The sequence below is a fragment of the Bidens hawaiensis genome, unplaced genomic scaffold (assembly GCF_021521415.1).
Source record: "Bidens hawaiensis isolate Kalapana, Puna unplaced genomic scaffold, B.hawaiensis_p1.1 tig00055308_1, whole genome shotgun sequence".
In the NCBI taxonomy this organism is placed as follows: Eukaryota; Viridiplantae; Streptophyta; class Magnoliopsida; order Asterales; family Asteraceae; genus Bidens; species Bidens hawaiensis.
Window position 1 is genome coordinate 14,282 of NW_027500000.1, and position 24,350 is coordinate 38,631.

At 33.6% G+C, this 24,350-nt stretch overlaps 1 protein-coding gene across 1 annotated transcript; it reads left to right on the forward strand.

Moving 5' to 3' along the window:
• The first annotated feature begins 19,894 nt into the window (after window positions 1–19,894).
• Window positions 19,895–22,405, forward strand: LOC143601068 (FBD-associated F-box protein At4g10400-like). The gene is made up of 4 exons (XM_077078573.1): window positions 19,895–20,745; window positions 21,440–21,847; window positions 21,896–22,027; window positions 22,148–22,405. The coding sequence occupies exons 1-4, from the start codon at window positions 20,332–20,334 to the stop codon at window positions 22,403–22,405; spliced, it is 1,212 nt and encodes a 403-aa protein (XP_076934688.1). The 5' UTR covers window positions 19,895–20,331.
• Window positions 22,406–24,350: the final 1,945 nt, after the last annotated feature.

The following is a 24,350-nucleotide window of genomic DNA, read 5'->3' on the forward strand; positions in this document are numbered from 1 at the left end:
AGTTTCAGGTTAAAAGGAGGATACTTACCGCTTGGACGTGCACGAGACTACTCGGTCGGTTGAAGGCAAACTTAGTCGGAAGATCAATAAAATTAAGCATTCTCTTTTAATGTTTTATTGAATACATTTCAATTTGATGTTGGGAATTTGTTTTAATAATTTTCCGCTGAACCTATACTATGAATTATTATTTTAATGGAACGAGCTGATTAAGTTTAAGTATTTTTGTAAATATCGTGTATGATTACCAACTGTGGGACCACCGGGATTCGGGGTCTTCCATATAATATACAACAACCCTTACTATTTACCTACATAGATAATTATACTAGCCATCACTTTGTGTATCAACGTCAAAGCATCATTTGTAATCTTGAAAAGTGATGTGCAGTTCTTGCACTTTCCTTAGTGCTAGAGAACAAAAGAAATTTAGTGGTTTTTTTTTTCCAAATAAGAAACACAATTTGAATGGGAATAAACTTCCCTACAGTAGCACTACATTTTTAGTTATAATTTTAGTTGTTGTCAATTTTTTATCTTATAGACGAATCTTTTAATCCTAAAAAGCATTTAATTAAATACTATAAAAAAACATTTCATACACACGGATAAAAAAAAAATTGACTTGTAAGTATTAATTTAGGAAATTGAAATAATGGGATGAGATGATTGTTGTATTAAATGAGAGATTTGATAACTAAATTAGAACACTACCCTTCTCTATTGAAAGACATTAAAAACATTAACCAATTAATTACAATAATGCCATAATCAATTTAGTTCATAGATTAATTTTAATCAATGGTTATAAATCACTTTTTGCATTTCTCACAATAAAGTGACTTCTCTCTTTAACCATCCCATATATATATATATATATATATATATATATATATACAAGGTTGCAAAAGTCGCTAGGCGGACCTTAGGCGGACGACTGGGAGTTGGGAGTACTCGGCCTTAGCCGGTGAGTACTCGGGGATGGCTCACCGAGAACTCGGCCTAGGCGGGGATTACTCGGGGATTACTCGGCGCCTAGGCGCGATTTTTACAACCATGCATATATATATATATATATACAAGGAAACGTTAAAATAAAAACCCACTCCAGTTGCGAAACCTTGGAAACTCTATACTAGCCATTGATCTTGATGAATGAATGGTTGAGATTAAACGATTAAAATAAATAATATTATCATATTAAAAAAAGATTAAAAATGTACAAAGGGGCAACATTGTAATTATGTATATTCTGCTTTATGTCATGTCATCTGTCTTTTTCCTCCATCTCAAATCCAGTTCCTTTCTTTCTCTTTTCATTATTCAAGATTTCAAACCAAAACACACACTCTCTCTCTCTCCCTCCCTCTTCCTTCATTTCATTCACACAACCAAAATTCTCTTTTCCTTCATCTTTCATGTTCCCTTTTCCTCCATTAAAATTACGATCCAAAGCATATCGAAGCCAAGATCCAAGGTGATGACGGTGGCGAAGGCCTTGGTGTATCGGAAGGTGATGACGGCGACGAAGGCCTTGGTGTATCGGAAAGTTCCATGCAGCGGCGGTCGATCGTTTACCACTTGATCCGGTGGTTTTTCTCTACAAAAGGTTCAGATCTAGAGATTTTATATTGACAAAGTTCTGAACAATCAGAATTTATGGATGAAAGCTGCTGTGATCTCGTCGTTTTTAGGTTTTTTTTCTTTCTACTTTTTAAGGTTCTATGTTGACAGAGTTCAGATCTTGTCGTTTTAGTATTTTTGTTTTTTGAGATATTTTTTGAAATTTTGTTTGGATTTGAATCTTATTTTATATTTTTTAAAATTTGTTATTTTAGAGTAGAAAAATAGTTTCATTCTTCTGTTTGGATTTAAATCTTCATCCTATTTTTTGCTGGAAAACAAGACAGTGGAGTGAGGTAGTGTTTAGAGTTTGTACCGGAAATATTATTATCCTGTTTTTTTTTTAAAATGTATACGTACATTTTTAAAACATATGTTACGCTTGTCTATAAACGTATGTTGTAATATGAAAAAAACGTATGTTTTTTTGTATCGAAATATTAATATTTAAGTGGACCATTTTTAAGATTTGCATAAACCATACATGCTCAAGAGAGAGTGAGAGACTGGTTATACAAAGTTTATGAAAATTTAAATACAAAAGATAGTGTGAGAGACAAGTATTGTTTCTTTAAGAAATCAATCAAATCAAAAACATCATTTAAACTATTATTTTTTCAATATAACCATTATAAGGTAAACAATTTTAAATTTTTGAATAACCCCTATGAGGAGTTAATTATCCAGCTTTTAAAAAATATATACATATATTTTTAAAACATATGTTACGCTTGTCTACAAACGTATGTTTTAATATGCAAAAACGTATGTTTTTTTTGTTTCGGAATATTAATATTTAAGTGGACAATTTTTATTATTTGCATAACCCATACATGCGCAAGAGAGAGTGAGAGACGGGTTATACAAAGTTTATGAAAATTTAAATACAAAAGAGAGTGTGAGAGACAATTATTGTTCCTTTAAGAAATCAATCAAATCAAAAACATCATTTTAACTATTACTTTTTTCTATATAACCATTAAAAGGTAAACAATTTTAAATTTTTGAATTACCCCTATGAGGAGTTAATATCCAGCTTTTTAAAAATATATACGTATATTTTTAAAACATATGTTACGCTTGTCTACAAACGTATGTTTTAATATGCAAAAACGTATGTTTTTTTTGTTTCGGAATATTAATATTTAAGTGGACAATTTTTATTATTTGCATAACCCATACATGAGCAAGAGAGAGTGAGAGACGGGTTATACAAAGTTTATGAAAATTTAAATACAAAAGAGAGTGTGAGAGACAAGTATTGTTCCTTTAAGAAATCAATCAAATCAAAAACATCATTTTAACTATTATTTTTTTCTATAAAACCATTATAAAGTAAAGGGTTTTAAATTTTTGAATAACCCCTATGAGGAGTTAATTATCCAGCTTTTTAAAAATATATACGTATATTTGTAAAACATATGTTACGCTTGTCTACAAACGTATGTTTTAATATGCAAAAACGTAGGTTTTTTTTGTTTCGGAATATTAATATTTAAGTGGACAATTTTTATTATTTGCATAACCCATACATGCGCAAGAGAGAGTGAGAGACGGGTTATACAAAGTTTATGAAAATTTAAATACAAAAGAGAGTGTGAGAGACAAGTATTGTTCCTTTAAGAAATCAATCAAATCAAAAACATCATTTTAACTATTATTTTTTTCTATATAACCATTATAAAGTAAAGGGTTTTAAATTTTTGAATAACCCCTATGAGGAGTTAATTATCCAGCTTTTTAAAAATATATACGTATATTTTTAAAACATATGTTACGCTTGTCTACAAACGTATGTTTTAATATGCAAAAACGTAGGTTTTTTTTGTTTCGGAATATTAATATTTAAGTGGACAATTTTTATTATTTGCATAACCCATACATGCGCAAGAGAGAGTGAGAGACGGGTTATACAAAGTTTATGAAAATTTAAATACAAAAGAGAGTGTGAGAGACAAGTATTGTTCCTTTAAGAAATCAATCAAATCAAAAACATCATTTTAACTATTATTTTTTTCTATATAACCATTATAAAGTAAAGGGTTTTAAATTTTTGAATAACCCCTATGAGGAGTTAATTATCCAGCTTTTTAAAAATATATACGTATATTTTTAAACATATGTTATGCTTATCTATAAACGTATGTTTTAATATGCAAAAACGTATGTTTTTTTTTCGGAATATTAATATTTAAGTGGACAATTTTTATTATTTGCATAACCCATACATGCACAAGAGAGAGTGAGAGACGGGTTATACAAAGTTTATGAACATTTAACACAAAAGAGAGTGTGGGATACAAGTATTGTACCTTTAAGAAATCAATCAAATCAACTAAAATATTATATACATGAAAGCTATGTGCTCATGGCTTGAATAATGAACTAAATATTAGTTAAATAAAATAAAGCTAAGAACTAAATTAAATAAATTTATCAATCCCATAATCAAACCAAATTAAAGCTGTTAACTTTTTACAATCTCATAATCAAACCAAAATAACATTTGAATATCAAAATTAAAACATCAAAAAAATCCCTTATGTAAACAAACCCAACCTACAATTGTAAAGAAACACATGGCTGGAACAAAAGATTCAAAATACTTGGCCGGAACAAAACTTCAAAAACTTGGTCGTAACATCCTTGGCCAGAACATACCCTTGGCCGGTACAAAACCAACCTTGGATATTTGAAGTCATTGCTGAAAATGAGTTGGTGAAGATGCAGATCTGAAACTAGCCGGGACAAAACCAACCAGATCTGAAAAAGCGTCGATGTAAGGGTTCAAATGGAAGACAATAAAGATGCGGATATGAAAATGGAGAAGACAATAAAGATGCAGATATGAAAATGGAGATATGACCAGAGACGATGAAGATGCATAATATCAGCTACTCTACCGGATTTGATGATACAGCTGACAAATTTAGTGATGGTGTTGATGGTGAGGGATGGTGGTGGTGAGAAGATGTAAGAGATAAAGAGAGAAAGATGATAGATTTTGTGGTTTTTGTTGGATACGTATATGAAGGATTAGGTAGTTTTGGGAAGGACAAAAGTGGGCGGATGAAATTACATAACTAGCCTTGATGATTATAAAACAATAAACCCAAAAAACACCCATGTGACTGCATCTAGAACCACAAAATAAAGTTTCCAGGGTTTTCTTAACTCAACCAAGTTTTCTTCTTATACTTCCCTTATATATATATATATATATATATATATAGGGTTGGTAATATTTAAGAACTCTAAAAAAGTTAAAACTCTTAGAGATTCTTAACAACCAAATATTTTTATAATTTATATTATTTATTAACATTAATTAAGAGTAGTTTTATCATATTTTATATATAAATTTTTTATTACATATATTAATCATAAGTTTACATATGTGTAAAATTTATGTACTAACAAATTGACATATGTGTTAAAAAAACAGATATCTATAAAACTAATTTTCAAAATTGTCATTGTAAATATAGATATAAAAATGTTAAAACTACACTCAAATAATATTCACATAGATTTTTTTTTATAAAAAAACGTTAGTTTTCAAGGTTCCTTCAAGTTCTTAAATAATTTTAGAAATCTGTAATTATACTCATGTGTGTGTATATATATTAATTAATATTACTAATTATATTAATAAAAATATATCAAATTATCTAAATGACAAGCTCTTTTATGCTAGCGAGCAGGCTCGAGCTCGGGCTCATTTATTAAACGAGTTTAGTTTTAGGCTTGAGCTCAATCGAGTTTTTTCACGAGTCGATCTTAAGTAACTCGCGAGCGCCTCGGCTTGGTTGCACCCCCACTTTTAAACACTTTTAGTATATTTCCTTATATTGATCCCGTTTAATGAAAGCCAAAAAAATATTTGAAGTTTTGACTTGTAAATAGTAAAAAAAACCTTTTATTTGATGATATTTTACTTTTTAAAATTAAAATACCCATTAGCAAATTAATCATTTCGATCTTCGTATGTGAGGCTTCTCCGTGGTGTGGTGATGCTCTAGCGGTAACAGCCGGTCACTCTTTTTGTCATCATATTTCAGGTATTTTTATCTTATATTGATTGGGAATTAATGAGTCATGCTATATTGATTTTTAATGAAAGGTTTGAAGATGAATATTAAGTGTTTGATGAAATACTTCTACCAAACTAACTTCTGTTACACAATGTATTTATTACAAAAAAGACGAGTTTTCCTTTTTATGTGATTTTGTATCGATTTGTTATGTGCGTTTTAGATGGTTTTTTTTAATGAGTGAGAAAACTGATCTCTTTAGACTTTGATGCTCACAAGGTGTTTGTGAATTTGCATTAAATAACTTCTTTATAAATGCAGAAAATATTAATTAAAAAATTCTCATGTTTCTGTGTTGTTTATTTTGTTAGCATATTCTTTTCGTGGTCTCATTTTTGTTCTTCCTTCAAATCAAGACTAACATGTAGAGTAAGTTTGTTTGTTTATTTATTTATTTATTTATTAATAAGAACTTTGATGCCTTGTGTAAAACCAAGATGGTGCTTTCAGGGGCTCTAAGCTTGCAATCTAGTTGGTTCATAAGGGAATCTTAAATAAATAGCATATTAAGGCAACTTTGTTCATGTTATATGCATATTTGCTCTTGAATCACCAAAATTATATTGTTTTATATGTTTGATGGTTTTTATCGACTATGGTTAGGATTCACGTTTGATTTGTGCTTCATTCACTTTCGTTTTGATTTCAAATGAGTTGTTTATGAAAAAATTATACATGTTTTAGAGAATATTTTGGTAGTAGTTGTTTAGTAAATTTACTAAAGATAAATCACTCAAGTCTTTGTTTAATTGTGTATTTTCTGTTGATTAATTTTACAACTTTAGTAAAAATTATCAAAGTTGATCATGAATATATCACTTGTATGATTCATTTGGGTTTTGGTCTAAATGGATTTTGCTAGGAATTTATTTTATGATGATGAGTTTTAAGTGTCGTGGAGTTTTTGTTTGTTGCTTAGTCGTTATTTGGACTTTATGGGATAATTAGTAGTTGATAATTGATAATCAACAACTGCATCAGTTTAGTGAATTATGTTTCGTTATTTATATAATTATTAAATAAGCTAAGTGTTAATGAGTTAGTATTATTAGGATGATTTGCTATGGCAACATCTTGGTTCCCAAGGTGTCAAGAGGAAGCCGAGAACAAGGAAATACCACAAGTATATTATAAGAAACGAGGTTATTCTAAAGGAAGCTTGCACCATTAATGAATTTGGTTGCGATTACAAATATGCAGATATCAATAAAGACTGTCGGTAGGAAACATGATCCTAAAAATCTGGAGTTGGAGATAAGATAAGATAAAAAGTTACTCTTATGGGTCATAAGGATACTGTTGATTACATTACGACCCATAAGTATTCCAGATTTTCAGCTATAAATAGCAGCCCGAGTTTCAGCCAAAAACACACCATTTCTCACATCTCTTCTCTCTAATTAGCTAAATAAACTCCATAGGAGTGAAAAGGAGGTTCCAAGAGTCTTGAGGAGGTTCAAACCACTTCCCGGGAGTTCTGAAGTTCTTCCCGAACACCCCACGAGTAGTATGTCTTTACTTTGTAAGTTTACTTTGGTTATGTTAATTGCTATGTTAGGCTAATAATCTATTAGTTTCGACATTAAGGGCTCTATTTTGTATTATGATTCGAATGTGAAATAGTTATGTGATTTTATTGTTTTCGTTTGTATAATTTCTTGAACTTTAAATCCGAAACTCTGTTAGAATTCAAATTAGTTTGTTAATGAACCTGATCAATTTATTAATATGCTGATGACGTTCTTCAAAGTTAAAATATGAAATATGAATTTAATCTTGATAACTAAGGAACAAATAACGGTTTTGCGTTTGTCTATGAAATATACAATGTGATTTAGTATTCCGAACAGCGTGAACACTAAATGATAATTAATACTTTCATCCATGCAACTTGCACGTTAAGATCCGAACAGCGTGAGCTTAGGGTAGCGAGTTGGCTCTAACTAACGAACTGCGCTTAGTTAGACATAGATGGAGGGAACGTCCGAACAGCGTGACGTTTAGTAATGATACAAATCTTTTAATAATAAAAATCATTGCACCAATATTATTAATGATCGCAACCCGAATCAGAAGTATGAAATACCCTGTGTGTCGAAACTATCTTTAATAATTGTCTCTTTCTAAGTTAGCTATTTTATCTTTTAGTTATATGTTAATCATTTGTACTACCACTACTTAGTTTTATTATTATATAATTTATTTACACAAATCCCCGTGTTATGAATACTAGTTCTAAATCATTCTCGGTTATAAAATTGTTAAAACGCATTCCCTGTGGACATGAACCTTACTTCCACTCATACTATCCCTAATAGTGTGTAACATAGTAAGTTCACCTTTATAAATTTATTTGCTAGAGCTGACGACAACCCCAACAAATTGGCGCCGTTGCCGGGGACTGCATCCAAAATTTCACTTTTATGCCAAGATCTTTAAGAACTGGTAAGCACTCGATATCGATCTAGAAATAGAAAAAACCGCAAAGAGATTAAGGAAACAGGAAAAACTTCGAAAGAAGTTAGCAAATCCTTTAACCACTACTCAATCAACATCGGTCGTCGACATTTGGGAAAACATTTCCTTGCCAAGTGTCTCTGACTCATCTTCAACTCCCACGTCAAAAAAACTCGACTTCGACCCAAGATTCAGACCCAATGGATGTAGCGAACCCAGTCGAGCAAACCTTTCGAGAATGGGCGAACCGCGATGTTCCCAATAACCTCTTTGTATCAATTATCCCGCTATGCCAAATTTCGAGCTAAAATCAGGCCTTATCCATTTATTGCCAACCTTCAGAAGCCTGGAGAATGAAGATCCTCATAATTTCCTCAAAGAATTCCACGTCGTGTGCACCGGAATGAAGCCAAATGATGTCACGGAAGATCAAATCAAACTTAGGGCATTCCCCTTTGCTTTGCAAGATTCAGCGAAACATTGGTTGTATACCCTACAGCCAGGGTCAGTGACAACCTGGAATGGTCTTGCAAGAACTTTTCTTGACACATACTTCCCTGAAGCAAAAGCGTCCACTCTTCGTAGAGAAATCACATGAATCAAACAAGCAAAAAGAGAGCCTCTACATGCTTACTAGGAAAGGTTCAAGGAGCTATGTAGCAAATGTCCACAACATGGAGTCTCGGAGCATCAACTACTTCAATACTTTTGTCAAGGAATGGCACCCATTGAGAGACGATTGTTGAGTGCCTCAAGTGGAGGAAACCTACTTGACAAAACCCCAACCCAAATCAGAGCCATAATCCAGTCGGCTGCGGATGACATAAACACTCGACACATGAAGAAGAATGGTATCCAGATGTACCACATGCTATGAAAGGAGTGAGTACTCCTCACATTGAAACTCAATTGGTTGAGTTAACAAAAGCAGTCATGATGCTTACAAAGGATAAAGAAGCTGCAGTACCACAACGAGCATGTGAAATATGCTTAGAAACAGGACACCCCACTGATATGTGTCCATTGCTACAAGACAATGTCGAACAAGCAAATGCAGTTGGCGGATATCCGGAACAAAACACAAGGCAATACGATCAACCACAAGTAAATCAGAATTGGGGACAACCCACAAACTTTGGCTACCAACAAAGACTACCTCAATATCAACCACATCAACCCTTTCCAAACCCACAAAATTTCCAACATCGTCAACCACAAACACAACAACCAAGCAGCTCTGGAATGTCTTTAGAAGACATTGTGAAGAATCTGGCTGCCAGTACTCAACGTTCCAACAAGAAACAAAGGCCAGCATCAAGAATCTGGAGCAACAGATGGCTCAGTTAGCTAGCTCAATGAGTAGACTCGAATCTCAAGGAAAACTACCTCCACAAACAGAAGCAAACCCCAAGCACAACGCTTGTGCCATCACATTGAGAAGTGGACGGAAGTACGACGCCCATAATCGCAAGAAGAACAACAAGAGGTCGTTTTTGAAAAGAATATCGAAGAGAGAAAGGAAACTTCAAAGCCAAGTGAAGTAATACCTAAGTTCAAAGTCCCTCCTCCATTTCCCTTAAGATTTTTAAGCACAAAGAAAGAAAGAGAAGAGCATGAGATCATGGAGACGTTTCGAAAGGTGGAAGTAAATATTCACCTCCTTGATGCCATCAAACAAGTCCCTCGATATGCTAAGTTTTTGAAAGAACTTTTCACTTCAAAGAAAAAGCTTAAAGGGAGTGAAACCGTCAAGGTCAACGAGAATGTATGAGCCGTCTTACAAAAGAGACTTCCACCAAAGTGCAAGGATCATGGTGTTTTCACTATTCCTTGTAATATGGGAAATCTAAGCATACGAGCTATGCTTGATCTCGGAGCCTCTATCAACGTCTTACCATATTCCATTTTCAAAACTCTCAATGTAGGACCGTTGAAAAGGACAGGGGTAGTTATTTAATTGGCTGAAAAATCCATGGTCCACCCAAAAGGTGTATTAGAGGACATGTTAGTGCAAGTGAATGAGCTGGTATTTCCCGCTGATTTCTATGTGCTAGACATGGATGATGGTGACACTTCAAACTCAAGTTCCATCCTATTGGGAAGGCCGTTTCTGAAGACTGCTAAAACAAAGAATGATGTTTATAGTGGCACCCTCTCCATGGCATTTGATGGTGAGACCATAAATTTCAATATTTATGATGCTATGCGGTATCCAAGTGATGTTTCATTTGTGTATCGGCTAGATGTAATTGATCCTTTGACTGATGATTACTTCGAGTTATCTAACCATGACACTCTTATACTAATCTTGAACAAAAGCCTTGATGAAGCATCAACAAAAGAACTCGCTGAAAAGTTCAAACTTGAAGATGAGCCGATAGAGCTGGTATCCCTCATGGATACACAACCTAGGTATGAAACAACCAAGATGCAATTACAAGTTACCGAACAAAAGCTCATACCATCTATTATGCACCCACCAGATCTAGAGTTAAAGACTCTTCCTAATCATCTTAAATACACTTATCTTGGAGATAATGCTACATTTCCGGTAATCATATCCAAAAAACTCTCCAAGAACCAAGAGGATGAATTGGTCAACATGCTCAAGCAATACAAGGAAGCAATCAGTTGGACCATAGCTGACATCAAAGGTTTGAGTTCATCCCTTTGTATGCAGAAGATCCTCATGGAAGATGACTACAAGCCCACACGTGAAGCACAAAGAAGATTGAATCCTCCAAGAAGTTGTCAAGAAAGAGATTCTTAAATTACTCAATACAGGTAAGATTTACCCAATCTCTGATAGCAAATGGGTAAGTCCAGTTCAAGTTGTACCCAAAAAGACAGGTAAAACGTCTAAAGTAAATGGACACCGCCTAAAATTATTCTATGAAGGGTTCCAAAAAGAATATCATGCCATGATTGACTTGGAGAACCCAACATACACAAACTGAAAAAGTGTGTCCACGTCTAGCCAAAGACGTTAAAGAAAGGCGCTGTACGGGAGGCAACCCGTAGTTTTTTTGTGTTTCTGTGTGCAATTGTTATTTTAACCTTTATTGAGGGATGCAAGATCGTGAGAATCGAAAAACAACAAAATTTTTGGTAAGAAAAAATCAAGTACAATTCTTGGTCTCGTGAACCATGGATGTCGTTAAAAATAAGTATGGGGATTTTATTTTAAAAAACTTAAAAAAAATTGAGTATTCTTATGGGCCGTAAGTTTGTTCCTCTAACATCTTTATGACCCATAAGAAATCCATATTTAGCTCTTAAAGCAATCTTATGGGCCGTAAGTTTCTTCTCCAAATATTTTTATGACCCATAAGGAATTCCCCAACTAAATATATGGGTGACCTTTTAAAAAAAAATCTTTTTTTTACACCCTGCCACACACAAACGACACCCATAAGAGTGAACCAAGCCAAACACCAAATTCCAAGTTCGATTCTTGCTAAGCGTTCGGTTAAAGGTTAGTCTAACAATCTTTTGTGTTTAGTTTGTGATTTTTGCGTGTTTTAGATAGTTGTTTTTGTTTGGTACTTATGTTTATATATGTTTTGTTGCTTTTGCTTACGATTTTAATAAAGTGTGATAGAACAACTGAGATAATAAATACCGCTGGAAAGACAAGTAATTTTGGAAATTCACGAACGGTATCTTTAACTTGTTTTGCTCGTAACACTTTGCAAATTCGAAAAGAACAATTTTATTTCTTAATGAGTACAATAAAAAAGAAAATTTATACACTCATTGCATAAGAGATAAAATACAACGGTAAAGCAACAAACAAATACAAAACAACAAAGGGAAATATCTCATCCGGTGGGAGGTTATAAATGAGAAAGGCAAGGATCACGAGCATTATTCTGGTAAGCACAAGAACCGGATGAATCATTCTGAATGTGTTCTTCGGGAACCTTGGAAAGGATAAGAATTGAGAGTGTTTGTTGTGAATAAAATGAGATTGTTAATTGGGTATTTATAACCCTTTTTGCAACGGCTATATAACCGTTGCATATTACCGTTTTCCAACGGTCATTTTGTATATGGGTCGTATACAAAAGCTTACGACCCGTATCTCTTGCTAATTTGGTTTTCTAGAAATATGGATTATACAGGTTGTACGAATGGAATTGATTTTTCGCGCCCACGAGCCGTAATTTACAAGACTCGCAAGATGAACTCGTAACAATCTCTACCGTCCAAAAAACATCACAATCCAACCAGGGGAGTTTTCCAGTTCCTTTCCACTCGTTATTAACTTTATTCTCACACATTGAGGACAATGTGTATTTTAAGTGTGGGGATGGGGAAATAGGGAACCAAAAACATGAAAACAATTTTTCCAAAAAAAAAGTAAAAACAGGGTCAAATTTTTGAAAATTTTAAGACAAATTGTTGCAATTTTAGTTGATTTTTATACATATATTATTTATTTATATTTAATGATACAAAAAAAATCACCAAGTGTTTATTTTAAATGGAAACTTTCAATGCATACCAATTATTCATAAATTTTCATCTAAAATACCCACCCAAAATCCAAGCGAGTTATTGAGCCTTTATCGAGCATTCATCATTATATTCTCATGATTTCACTTGATTATGGGTGTGCCACATAAATGTATACTTGTTAGAACTTGCCTTGGATATTCTCGTCAAAGTCATAAACTGTAAAACTATATAATGATAGAGGTTATAGAACACACCCACTAAATTACCCTTTTTCATTACATCACAAGCCAAATATTTTCCACCAGTAAACCAAGCCAAACCTAACCATGTTTCATTGATCATAACCCACACAATTATCCTTATAAACCCTTTTCCTCCTTTTCCAATTATACCCCAAACAGTGAGCTCGGTTTAGTTAATTATCATCTTTTCAGAATTAGTTGTGGTCTTTTACCGGCAGACCTTAAAGAACTGGAAATGCATTCCTTTGATTTCAATCTACTTTGTTGTCTACAATTCGCAAAGCCTAGGTTGCCTACATAACTTAGGGAGATAATTTTTCTCTTAAGCAATGGGGTGAGGAAAAAGTGGCGTAAAAAGGAGTAAAAGACACCATTTTGTGGGACATCCAAAAGTGCTATGAAAAGAAAAGCAAAACGTTATGAAAAATTCATGGGTTGTGGAAATTGGTCTCACACTGGAAGATGTAGAAAATGTCAAACTGAATCCCAATACGAGTATACGCTTCTAATGAGGGTGGGGGCTATTAGGCTCAATGTCGAAAGGTCCATTAGAGTTGGAAGTAATGTTCACTACAGGATTGAGGAAGATTTAATCCACATCTTCGACAAAACTGGTCTTGACGATCTGACCTTAAAAGAGTCAATTGGTTTGTAGATACAAAAAGAAAAAGAAAACAAAATTAGTGTTTCTTTTCTTCATTGGTAGAAAGTCGGGATAGTTAGCTAAACCGGGGTAACACTTCACACACAAATAAACATTCATATATTACTACCACAAAATCCTAAGCCTCACTAAAACTTCTCGTTCTAGACTCCTCTTGATTTATATAACTTTTACATGTTAAATGGCGAGATACCATTTCAAGCTTATGACAATGTTGTTTTATGGCTAGGCGTTTAAGCGATCACTAAAAAAAATACTAGTACATTATTTGCTAGTTTGCACAAAGAAACCGAGTGAGAGCGAACGCGAGGGATGCAAAAGAGTGAATAATTGACTATCAAGAACTCCATCTAAAACAAACACACTTGGTTTAGTCTTTTTCTTATCGCTGTTATCTTTAAATATTTTTAAATCATGTATGTGTATAAATCTCTACATTTGCAAATAATTTGTCTATCACTGACGATCACCGTGACCTCTCGTTTTTACAGATTAAGACATTGCTTGAGGACAAGCAAATGTTTAAGTGTGGGGATATTTATTGTGTGCAAAATTATACACATTATTTATATCTTTTATCCCCGATTTTATACACTTTTCATAACAAATCCATTGAGTTTGATACTAAATTATTTGTAACATGGATTTGTAGGTTCGAATGACGAATTGGTCCAAATAAACAAGAAATAACAACCAAAAGGACACAATTCAGAAGCCCGAACAAAACCGGGAATGAAGTAACAAGGTCCGAAAAGGGAATGAAGCAACTTGGTCCGAAAGAAAACTAATGAACAACGGATAGAAAGAACGAAGCTGGAAGAAATGAAAATCAAAAGCAAAGACACGACTTGAAAATAAAAAGAATAACAAGACACTGGCAAAACTTATGGGCTGTAAAGATTTGAAGACTAATGTCCAGCTGAAACTTATGACCCATAAAGATTCCCAGCATTAGTTGACACTTATGGGTTGTAAACACCCTTACGACCCATAAAGAACCGTCGAACATTATTGTATCACAAAATTCGTCGTTGGTGCAACCAGGATCCAGAAAATCCGGAATAGATAATGTCAAGACATTAAAAAATCAAACTTATGGGTCATAAAGCAACCTTACGACCCATAAAGACTGTCGGTAGGAAACATGATCCTAAAGATCAAGAGTTGGAGATAAGATAAGATAAGATAAAAAGTTACTCTTATGGGTCATAAGGATACTGTTGAAAACATTACGACCCATAAGTATTCCAGATTTTCAGCTATAAATAGCAGCCCGAGTTTCAGCCAAAAGCACACCATTTCTCACATCTCTTCTCTCTAATTAGCTAAATAAACTCCATAGGAGTGCCAAGGAGGTTCCAAGAGTCTCGAGGAGGTTCAAACCACTTCCCGGGAGTTCTGAAGTTCTTCCCGAACACCCCACAAGTAGTATGTCTTTACTTTGTAAGTTTACTTTGGTTATGTTAATTGCTATGTTAGGCTAATAATCTATTAGTTTCGACATTAAGGGCTCTATTTTGTATTATGATTCAAATGTGAAATGGTTATGTGATTTTATTGTTGAAAGGTTTCGTTTGTATAATTTCTTGAACTTTAAATCCAAAACTCTGTTAGGATTCAAATTAGTATGTTAGTGAACCTGATCATTTTATTAATATGCTAATGACGTTCTTCAAAGTTAAAATATGAAATATGATTTTATTCTTGATAACTAAGGAACAAATAACGGTTTTGCGTTTGTCTATGAATTCAATCTCGTTTTTAGAAATTATACAGTGTGATTTAGTATTCCGAACGGCGTGAACACTAAATGATAATTAATACTTTCATCGAATGCAACTCGCACGTTAAGATCCGAACAGCGTGAGCTTGGGGTAGCGAGTTGGCTCTAACTAACGAACTGCGCTTAGTTAGACATAGATGGAGGGAAAGCCTGAACGGCGTGACGTTTAGTATTGATACAAATCTTTTAATAATAAAAATCATTGCACCATATTTATTAATGATCGCAACCCGAATCAGAAGTATGAAATACCCCTTGTGTCGAAACTATCCTTAATAATTGCCTCTTTCTAAGTTAGCTATTTTATCTTTTAGTTATATGTTAATCATTTGTACTACCACTAGTTAGTTTTATTATTATATAATTTATTTACACAAATCCCCCTGTTACGAGTACTAGTTCTAAATCGTTCTCGGTTATAAATTTGTTAAAACGCATTACCTGTGGACACGAACCTTACTTCCACTCATACTATCCCTAATAGTGTGTAACATAGTAAGTTCATCTTTATAAATTTATTTGCTGGAGCTGACGACAACCCAACTATAGTTTGGTTGGCTGGCAAGTATGAATGTGCAATCCCACTTCGCAACATCAGACCGGTGGGGGTGAGTTAGGATATTTACTGAGCTTGGACATCAAAATTTGGATCAGGTTTGATTTAATATATGTATGAACACATATTCAACTCATATGTATTAGTAATAGTGAAATTTGCTCATGTCCTAATGGCTTGTGGGTCTCATAATTTAGTTTTGTTTTTGTAAAGGATCCATTAGGTGGCAGATTTTGAGTACATTGATCATGCACAATCAAGAACGGAATTGACTACCTGTAGACACACATACACGAAATGAAATAGACTCTATCGGCATCAGAATTGACTACCGGTATGAAACCTTGCTTTTTCAAATGTATTTACCAACCAAAAATCTATTAATTGAACATATTTTATTCTTGTTCATTTTGTTTTCATGTAATCTTTTTACTATAGTAAACAATGCGAAGTCCAACAGTAGATAAAGCTATATTGATTGCACGACGTTTATTACCTTTTTTATCAAATACTCTTGTAAATTTAGAATTGATTAATTGTTATTATATTGATTGGTTATTGTTATGATACCAATTCTCGAAATTTTGGGAAAGCAAGAAACAGATTCATGAATGATAATACTGTTGTTTAGTAACTGTATTTATATATTTATAGAACTATAATTCAATTACAACTATTAGAATAGAGATTGTGATTACATGTTTGGGGGCTGAATTAAGTTGAATTGGTAATTGTTTCTCTGCTTGCGAAAGAAAAAAATGAAAACTACAATCAGATACTAAAAATAGTCACTGAAGAAAAATATGAGTTTTAGTTTAGAAGATTGATTTTCAATCCCTAAAAGAAGCATATTAACAACTAATTCTTAGTACGCACAACATCTTACTAGGGACAATATAAACATATATAGGGGATTGATTTTCAGTCCCTAAAGTTATACAATAGTGTAAGGCCCATTTGTAGCAATAGTCTTTCGTATTTGTGTTTTATGTTTCGTTTATGTAATGCTAGTTTGTTAGACTTTTGTTTATGTATGTTTGGGCCCATGGCCATTTGTATTTGGAGCCCATTGGGCCATATTAAATGAATGCATGTGCATGAGATTACACACACTATATATACATGTGTATCTCATACACAAAATAACCTTTGGCAAATCTTATCCTTACAACTTACAAACTCTCCTTCTCTCTTTCTCTTCACGACAATAAATAAACAAACAAGATCCGAGATTTCGGTCCTAATTACTAGTTGTATCCGCCAACTAGGATAGAGGTTGATCCAAGATAACTAGTAATAGTAGTGTGTGTTGTTAGATCCGGTCAAGGGACCTACAATTGGCATGAGAGCTTTCAGGCTCTACTAGTTGTAGATCTTGGGTCACAATCTTGGATTTTGGTCTTGTTTGTGTTAAAAGATGGATTTCAAGAGATTTTGTGGGTTTGGGTTCATAAAAGTTCAAGAAAAGTGTTCAAAAGTTCATATAAAGTGTGTTCAAGCTTCATAGATTCAAACAAGTACAATAATTTTAGGTTAAAGTGGTGTTTGATCTTCATAAAATGGTGTTTGAATGTGTGAAAACCTTGGGGTTTGTGTAAATCCATAAGGGATCAAGTTGAAAGAAGTGACATTCATCAAAAGGTGTTTCTTGAAAAAAGTGGCAGAAAGTACTTACTGTACTTTCCTAAAGTACAATTGTATTCGAATCTAACACCTTATTCGAATCGATTGTTGATTCGAATCGAATCACCAATCGATTCGAATCGAGATTGTAATCTAATCGAACTCAAGTTTAATCAGAGTGAATCAAGTTAGCCTATTTGAATCAAGGACTACTCGAATCGAATAATCATTCGATTCGAAGACAAGTTGCAATCAAATCAAGTCCATATTACATTCGAATCGAATCTTATTCTAATTGAATCCCCATTCGAATTCCCATTCGATTCGAATAGTCCAGATTACTCGCTTAGACCGTAGTTTCGGGTGTAACATTTCACTTAATAGTCTCCAATAAATACAAAAATTCAAAACTATTTTGGTATTATTAAATATTTTTATTATTGTCATTGTAAATATTAGTCTCTCTCACACACACACATATATAGGTTTATAAATATAATAATACATCGATAGTGATAACAATAAGTATTATTATGATCAAGAACAATAAATGCAAAAAAAGAGAAACACACACGAATAAATAAAATATAAAACAATATAGAAATAAAAACAAAAAAATGAAACTTTTAAAGAGAGACTATAAAATTTAAAAAACGTTTATTGGTTTTTAATAATCCCTATAGAATAATATTGTCCATCAATCCATAGTCATTTTATCACCACTAGCTGTTAGGGGTATTTAAAGTCGGATATCCAGAATTTCGGATAGTGGATTTCGATCGCTATCCGAATCTATATCCGAAATTTTGAATATCTGAAGTTCGAGTACCCAAAATTTCGGATAGTGAAACGGATATTCGAAAATATGGAGAAACAATATCCGTGATACAAGCAAAGTAAATCAATATTCTAACAATTTGTAATTCAATCAAATCTTTTACACTCATAACAACTATAAATATGTAACAACCCATAACAAATTTGTAACAAAATCTTGACACAAATCTAACAAATCTTTGAAACAATCTGTGACAAGCCAAGTCTGTTACGATCTAACAAATCTTTGAAACAGATCTTTAATAAAATATAATTAAAAATCTAGCATACCATCAACAACTATAAATATGAAATTCCTTATCGGAAAGACATGAGAGACGATGGAGAAAGGGCATAGAAATGGAGGTTAGTTGACGTGAGAATAAGGCTAGAGCTGGGAGGTCGATCGACGGTTGGTTTGGTGGTTGATGAGGTTCTTGGCTCATGAGAGAATGAGCAGAGAGGAGAATTGGAGAAAGGGGAAGGGCTGCTTACGTTTTTCTAGATCTAGTTTTCATTCATATCCCTTACCCCTTGCTATATGGTATATAAAATAGAAATAATATAATATTAAATTTCATATTTCGGATAGTCTGGATATCGGATATCTGAAATATCTGAAAAATCCAAGAATTGTTACCCGAATGATATGAATTTACAAATATATACGGGATTCGAATATCAGAATCTTTGGATATCCGAAATTCGAATACAGATAGAATAATTCGGATACGGATTCAGATTATTTTGAGTACCCCCACCAGCTGTCCCAAATTTGAAAAAGTCGACCCCAATGGTCGTGCGTTCAAAAGGTTGGTCTTGTGTTAAAAATGACTTAACGGTGTTACATATTTTACCAAATTTCAAACTAATGTTTTAGGACTTTTAATCGGAAGAATGATACAAGTTGATTGATGTATAGCTTAACTCGAAATGGTGATCAAAACTGCTTGATTTTTTGTTAATTGTAAGTTCAAACACCCCGAATTAATGCATTGTTTCGTCGTTTTGGAGCAACGTTTCAGACAAAGTTTTGCATCAATCGAGTCATATCCTACTTCTGATTAAAAGCCCTAAAAGATTAATTTGGAACGCGAAAAAAGGTATCACGTCGTTAAGTCCTTTCTAATGCGGGACCATTGGGGTCAACTTTTTTAAAATTTGAACCGCTAGTGGCGATAAAATGAATAAAGATTATTATCAATCAATAACATTTAATATATATTACTAAAATCTAACATTCATTTAAAAATATTAGCGGGTAGTCAGGGGCGTAGTTTTAGTTGGGGCCAGGGTGGCCCAGCCCCTCCGTTTTCTCGCTCGTTAGTGTAAAGTTACGGCCACATTTTTTTATACATAGTGTAATTTCGAGCCCACCCCCTGGTTTTTTTCAGTAGTGTAAATTAAATTTATCCTTTTTTTTCACCATAGCATGTAGTAACATGCTAAATAAAATTACTTACTGAATTCAAAGGTAGGGTTTGACAAGTAAAAGAGACGGTATATTTAAGCTAACCCTAGCAAAATCATAAAAGCAAATAAACTATGTTTTTCCTTCCTTGAGAGAGAAAATGACGGCGTGTTTATCGGCCACCACAACCACTCATTTCCATGAAACTCAAATCAAAGACCAGCACACTTAAATCAAACCTCGTACAACCACCAAACCAATCCACCACTGTTTTGCGTAGGTAAGCTTCCAATATTTTATTGTTTTCAAAATTTGATTTTGTTTTGGCTTGTGATTCAAACTATAGAACGTTAAATAATTAACTAATTAGAAAAATGGTGATTTAAACCCGGTGTTGTTTTGCTTGAAAACATTTTGATTAAATCACAACCCCTAATTTATTTTCTTTTCATTTAAGAGTTCAACCAATCAGGTTTTAATTGTTCAGTTTACATGCATGTGAGGGTTTACGGTTATTTTGTTTGAAAAAAAAAATAACTTAAATTTCTGTTGAAATATGGTGGATTTTGAACTTTTGGGTTTGAATTTTAGGAAATGAACAATGAGGTGGTCCAATAATGTAGACAGAATTAGCCGCTTGCCAGAAGAGATTCAATCACACATACTCTCTCTGATGCCTACAAAGTTTGCGGTGCAAACCTGCGTTTTATCTAAAAGATGGCGGTATACTTGGATGAGCGTCACAAATCTTGACTTTGATGATAAAGCACCCTTCTGTTTCAAAAACTTGGAAACATTTGTTGATCGGGTACTAGGGTTTTGCAAATCATCTCAAATTGAATCATTTCGGTTAGACTTTTCTACTCTCTGTTTTCAGCCATGCGTATCAAATTGGATTGATAAGGCAATCATGTTAAAGGTTCGTGAGCTTGACATACAATATAAGTTGTTGAAGTTGCCTTCAAGTGTTTTCACTTGCACAACACTCACAAAGTTAAAAATAGGCCTTGGAATTGTTTGGGTGTGTGAGCCTGCGGTCAACCTTCCTTGCAGTGGCGGCCCAACATATTTGGAGGCCTAAAGCAAAATAAAAAATAGGGGCCTTTTTGCATTGTTTTTCTTTTGTTACCAGTTTTAATTTATTAAATTTGATCGTGAGTTATGTTTGAAACATTTGATACATAAATGTCTTATGTATGATCGCGTAAGTAACAAAAAAAGAATACCCATTTTGTATACAAGTGTTAGACAAAAAAAACTAGACAGCGGGCATAAAAAAAATAAAAATAAAAATGAAATGCATTAATAGGGCATTGAAAAACAAATCTTCACAAGAAACAAACTAAATTATGGCCGCTTTTAGATCAGTATTCAACGGGAGATCTACAAAACAAACTAATAAGAATATGCCTAAGAATTAAGACATGTTAGTTTCTTTTATATGAATGTTCTTTATAAACACTCATTGCACCAAAATTAATGAAAAAATCAGATTGCATGTCCCCTCCTTAGCAGAAGGATATGCAATTGTAATTAAAAAAACAGCAAGCAGCTGCAGGATTCGAACTCGAGTAAACAAGCTGGTAACACAGCAACTCAACCATCAGACTAGACGAACGAAGTGCAACAATAAACAGGGAACAAATAATATATATTCCAAATACATTTTTTTTAAATGGAGGCCTAAAGCCCTAACTTTAGTCTTTAAGCCTATTGGGCCGGCCCTGCTTCCTTGTTTGAAAACCCTTGACGTTGAGGTTTATTATAATCCTTTCCTCAATGCATTTAAACTCATCGCTGGCTCCCCGATGCTTGAAAATTTATCTTTGGGAGTTGTATACTTTCAAAGAAAAAGTGATTACATATTCGATATACCTATGTTGAAAAGATTGAAACTACATTTGCTTCATTCTGATAATACTAACAAACTTGTTTTACGCGTCCCTAAACTTGAACGTCTAAATTTTGATGGGACATTGTACTCGTTATTTGTAATGGAAGATGTGCCGTCTCTTGTTGAGGCATCCTTTTCTTTTGAAGTGAAACCATTTGATAATGATCTCACGGTTGAGCTTTTAAAGCAAATTAGTGGAGTTAAGTTACTCTCTTTTAAAAAGGCAAGAGATGCACGGTATGATTTGTATGAAGACTCATCACTACTTAAGATCTTATCAGCTTCACCTCTGCCCGGTTTTGCGAATATGGAACGCTTGGAGTTGAAAGGTTTTTGGCATTTTAAACTAATCCCCAAATTTCTTGAAAGTTCTCCTGAGTTGAAAGAGATATATATTGAAAAGGTACTTGATTTATTTGTAAATATTTGAAAGACACACGCGCGCGCACAGACACACACACATACACACACACACTTTGTTGAGAATGTACCTTGTCTGACTTGTTTATGTTAATGACAAAAGCTTGAAGGTTCTCGTTGGATTGCGCCAAAGCTGGTTCCTGCCTGCATGCTAGCAAAACTTACAAGTATCAAGTTTTTGAATTTCAAGTGGCAGAAGTGTGATATACCGTTTTTTAAATTCTTGTTGGGTAATGTAAAGGTGTTGAGGACGGTATCAATCAACTTGGAAAAGTCAAGCATAGAAGAAGAAATGCGGTTAGGTGCACAGTTGCTTAATCTTCCTAGGGCTTCGAGGTGTTGCGAGATCTATTTTCATTGAAATTGATCATCTACTTGTGTTAGCCTTTGTGAAATAAACACCAGTGGTGATGGTGTGTACTGATAACTACTTGTTATTTGCTACATGGTTACAGGAACAAGTACTTGTAGTTATTAATTTTTACTTCACTTATGAATGTGATTTGAATCTATTTATTGTGAGTTTTTCAGCAAAAGAATTTATATGTGGAACTTACTCTTCTTGTATGCTCGTGAAAGTAATGGTAGCGCGCTGGCACTGATAATAAAATGGTAATGTAGGTCCCGAAACCGGATCAAACAACACAACAAACTAAGTACTAGTCGTTCTTGGATCAACCTCACAACTAGTTGGCGGAAACAACTAGTCGGACCGAGATCTCGGATCTTGTGTGTGGGTATGGTGGAGCCGAAACTTGGAAGAAAGAAAGGGAGTTTGGATAATTGTTTTGCAAAGGGTTGTTTGGTGTATTCCATACACACACAATATATAGTGTGGGTATGTTATACACCATTCCATTAATAACAAGCCCAATAGGCACCAAGTACACAAGGCCTCGGGCCCAATACATATAAACGTAAACGAACGAAAACGTAAACTAAAATGATACAAATACGAAAGACTCAATTAAACAAAACCGGGCCTTACAATCTCCCTCTAGTCTTTTGGTATTTGTCTTATTTCCTTCTCACCACTCGCATTCGGACTCATAGTCAAATACACCATTTGGGTCTTCTTCGAAAGGCTGCTTTTCAACAAGTAATCTGACAAACTAGTTGAACTTTTCAACGATGGCGTCCGTGTTGTCACGACGGACATCTTCAACTATGCAAAGGGGCGACTCTACAAGTTTCCTCAGGTCGCGGAGTCCAAGAGCTTCCAGTTTGTGCTCATCAACGAACGTGAGCTCGTGGCTGCGAGTGCAATGCATGATGACATCACCGAATTTGTTGTTGACTATGACCTTGCTTGCATGCTTCCCACTATGCTCATGCGGTAGTATTTGATTCCTCTTCTTGACCGACTTCTAGTAGGAGCAGCGACAGGAGCGACAACATGCTTGTCAACGGTTGGCTCAATATTCTTCCCAGTTGGTGGTCTGTCAGGATCGGGAGAATAATTTATGCCATCATCACTTACATTATTATTTTCATCCACGGCTTTCTCAACCGTAGGGACGGTACCTGCAAAAGAATAAACATTTAGTAAAGAGGCGAGCTCAGCCTCCACCGCAGCTTCCGTTTCCCTTGTTTTCCCAGCCTCCTTTGACTTCTCAACCTCAAAAGTCTTATTTTCGGTAGCCTCACCGCTACCAATTCCACTACCACTACCATCACCACGAGCATCATCATAGCTATCATACTCATCTTCATCCTCATCCTCGTCATCTCTCTTCTTACTCATCATCGTCTCCATCCAAACACTTTTCAAGATATATTTTATCGGGTCAATACTTAACAAACAATGCAATGAAGACCTTGTTGTAAACAAAAAGCCCATTTTGACTAAATACTAAAAAATTAAAATATAATTTTTTTAAAAAAATAAAATTAAATAAAAATTTTAAAATAAATTTAAAGTAAAATAAAGTTTTTTTTTAAGTTTAAATTAACAGAAAATGAAACTTTTTGGACAAAAATAAAATTTATACAAAATTTAAAATAAGTTTTAAAATAATTGCAAAGATGAAAATAAAAGTAAAATAACTTAAGAAATAAGATAAAAACAAATAAGTTAGAAGTAAAGATAAAATTTAAAATAAAAGTTGAAAGTAAAAAAAATCAAATGTTAAATGAAATAAGATAAAATAAAATTGAAAATAAATACAAGTTAAACTAATTTTAACAAGTAAAATAAAATAAAATAAAAACTTAAAAATGAACTAAAATTTAAAATCAAAATAAGGAGAAAGTTAATATTATGTTAATCATATTAATTAATTTATAAATAAGCTATTCAATACTTG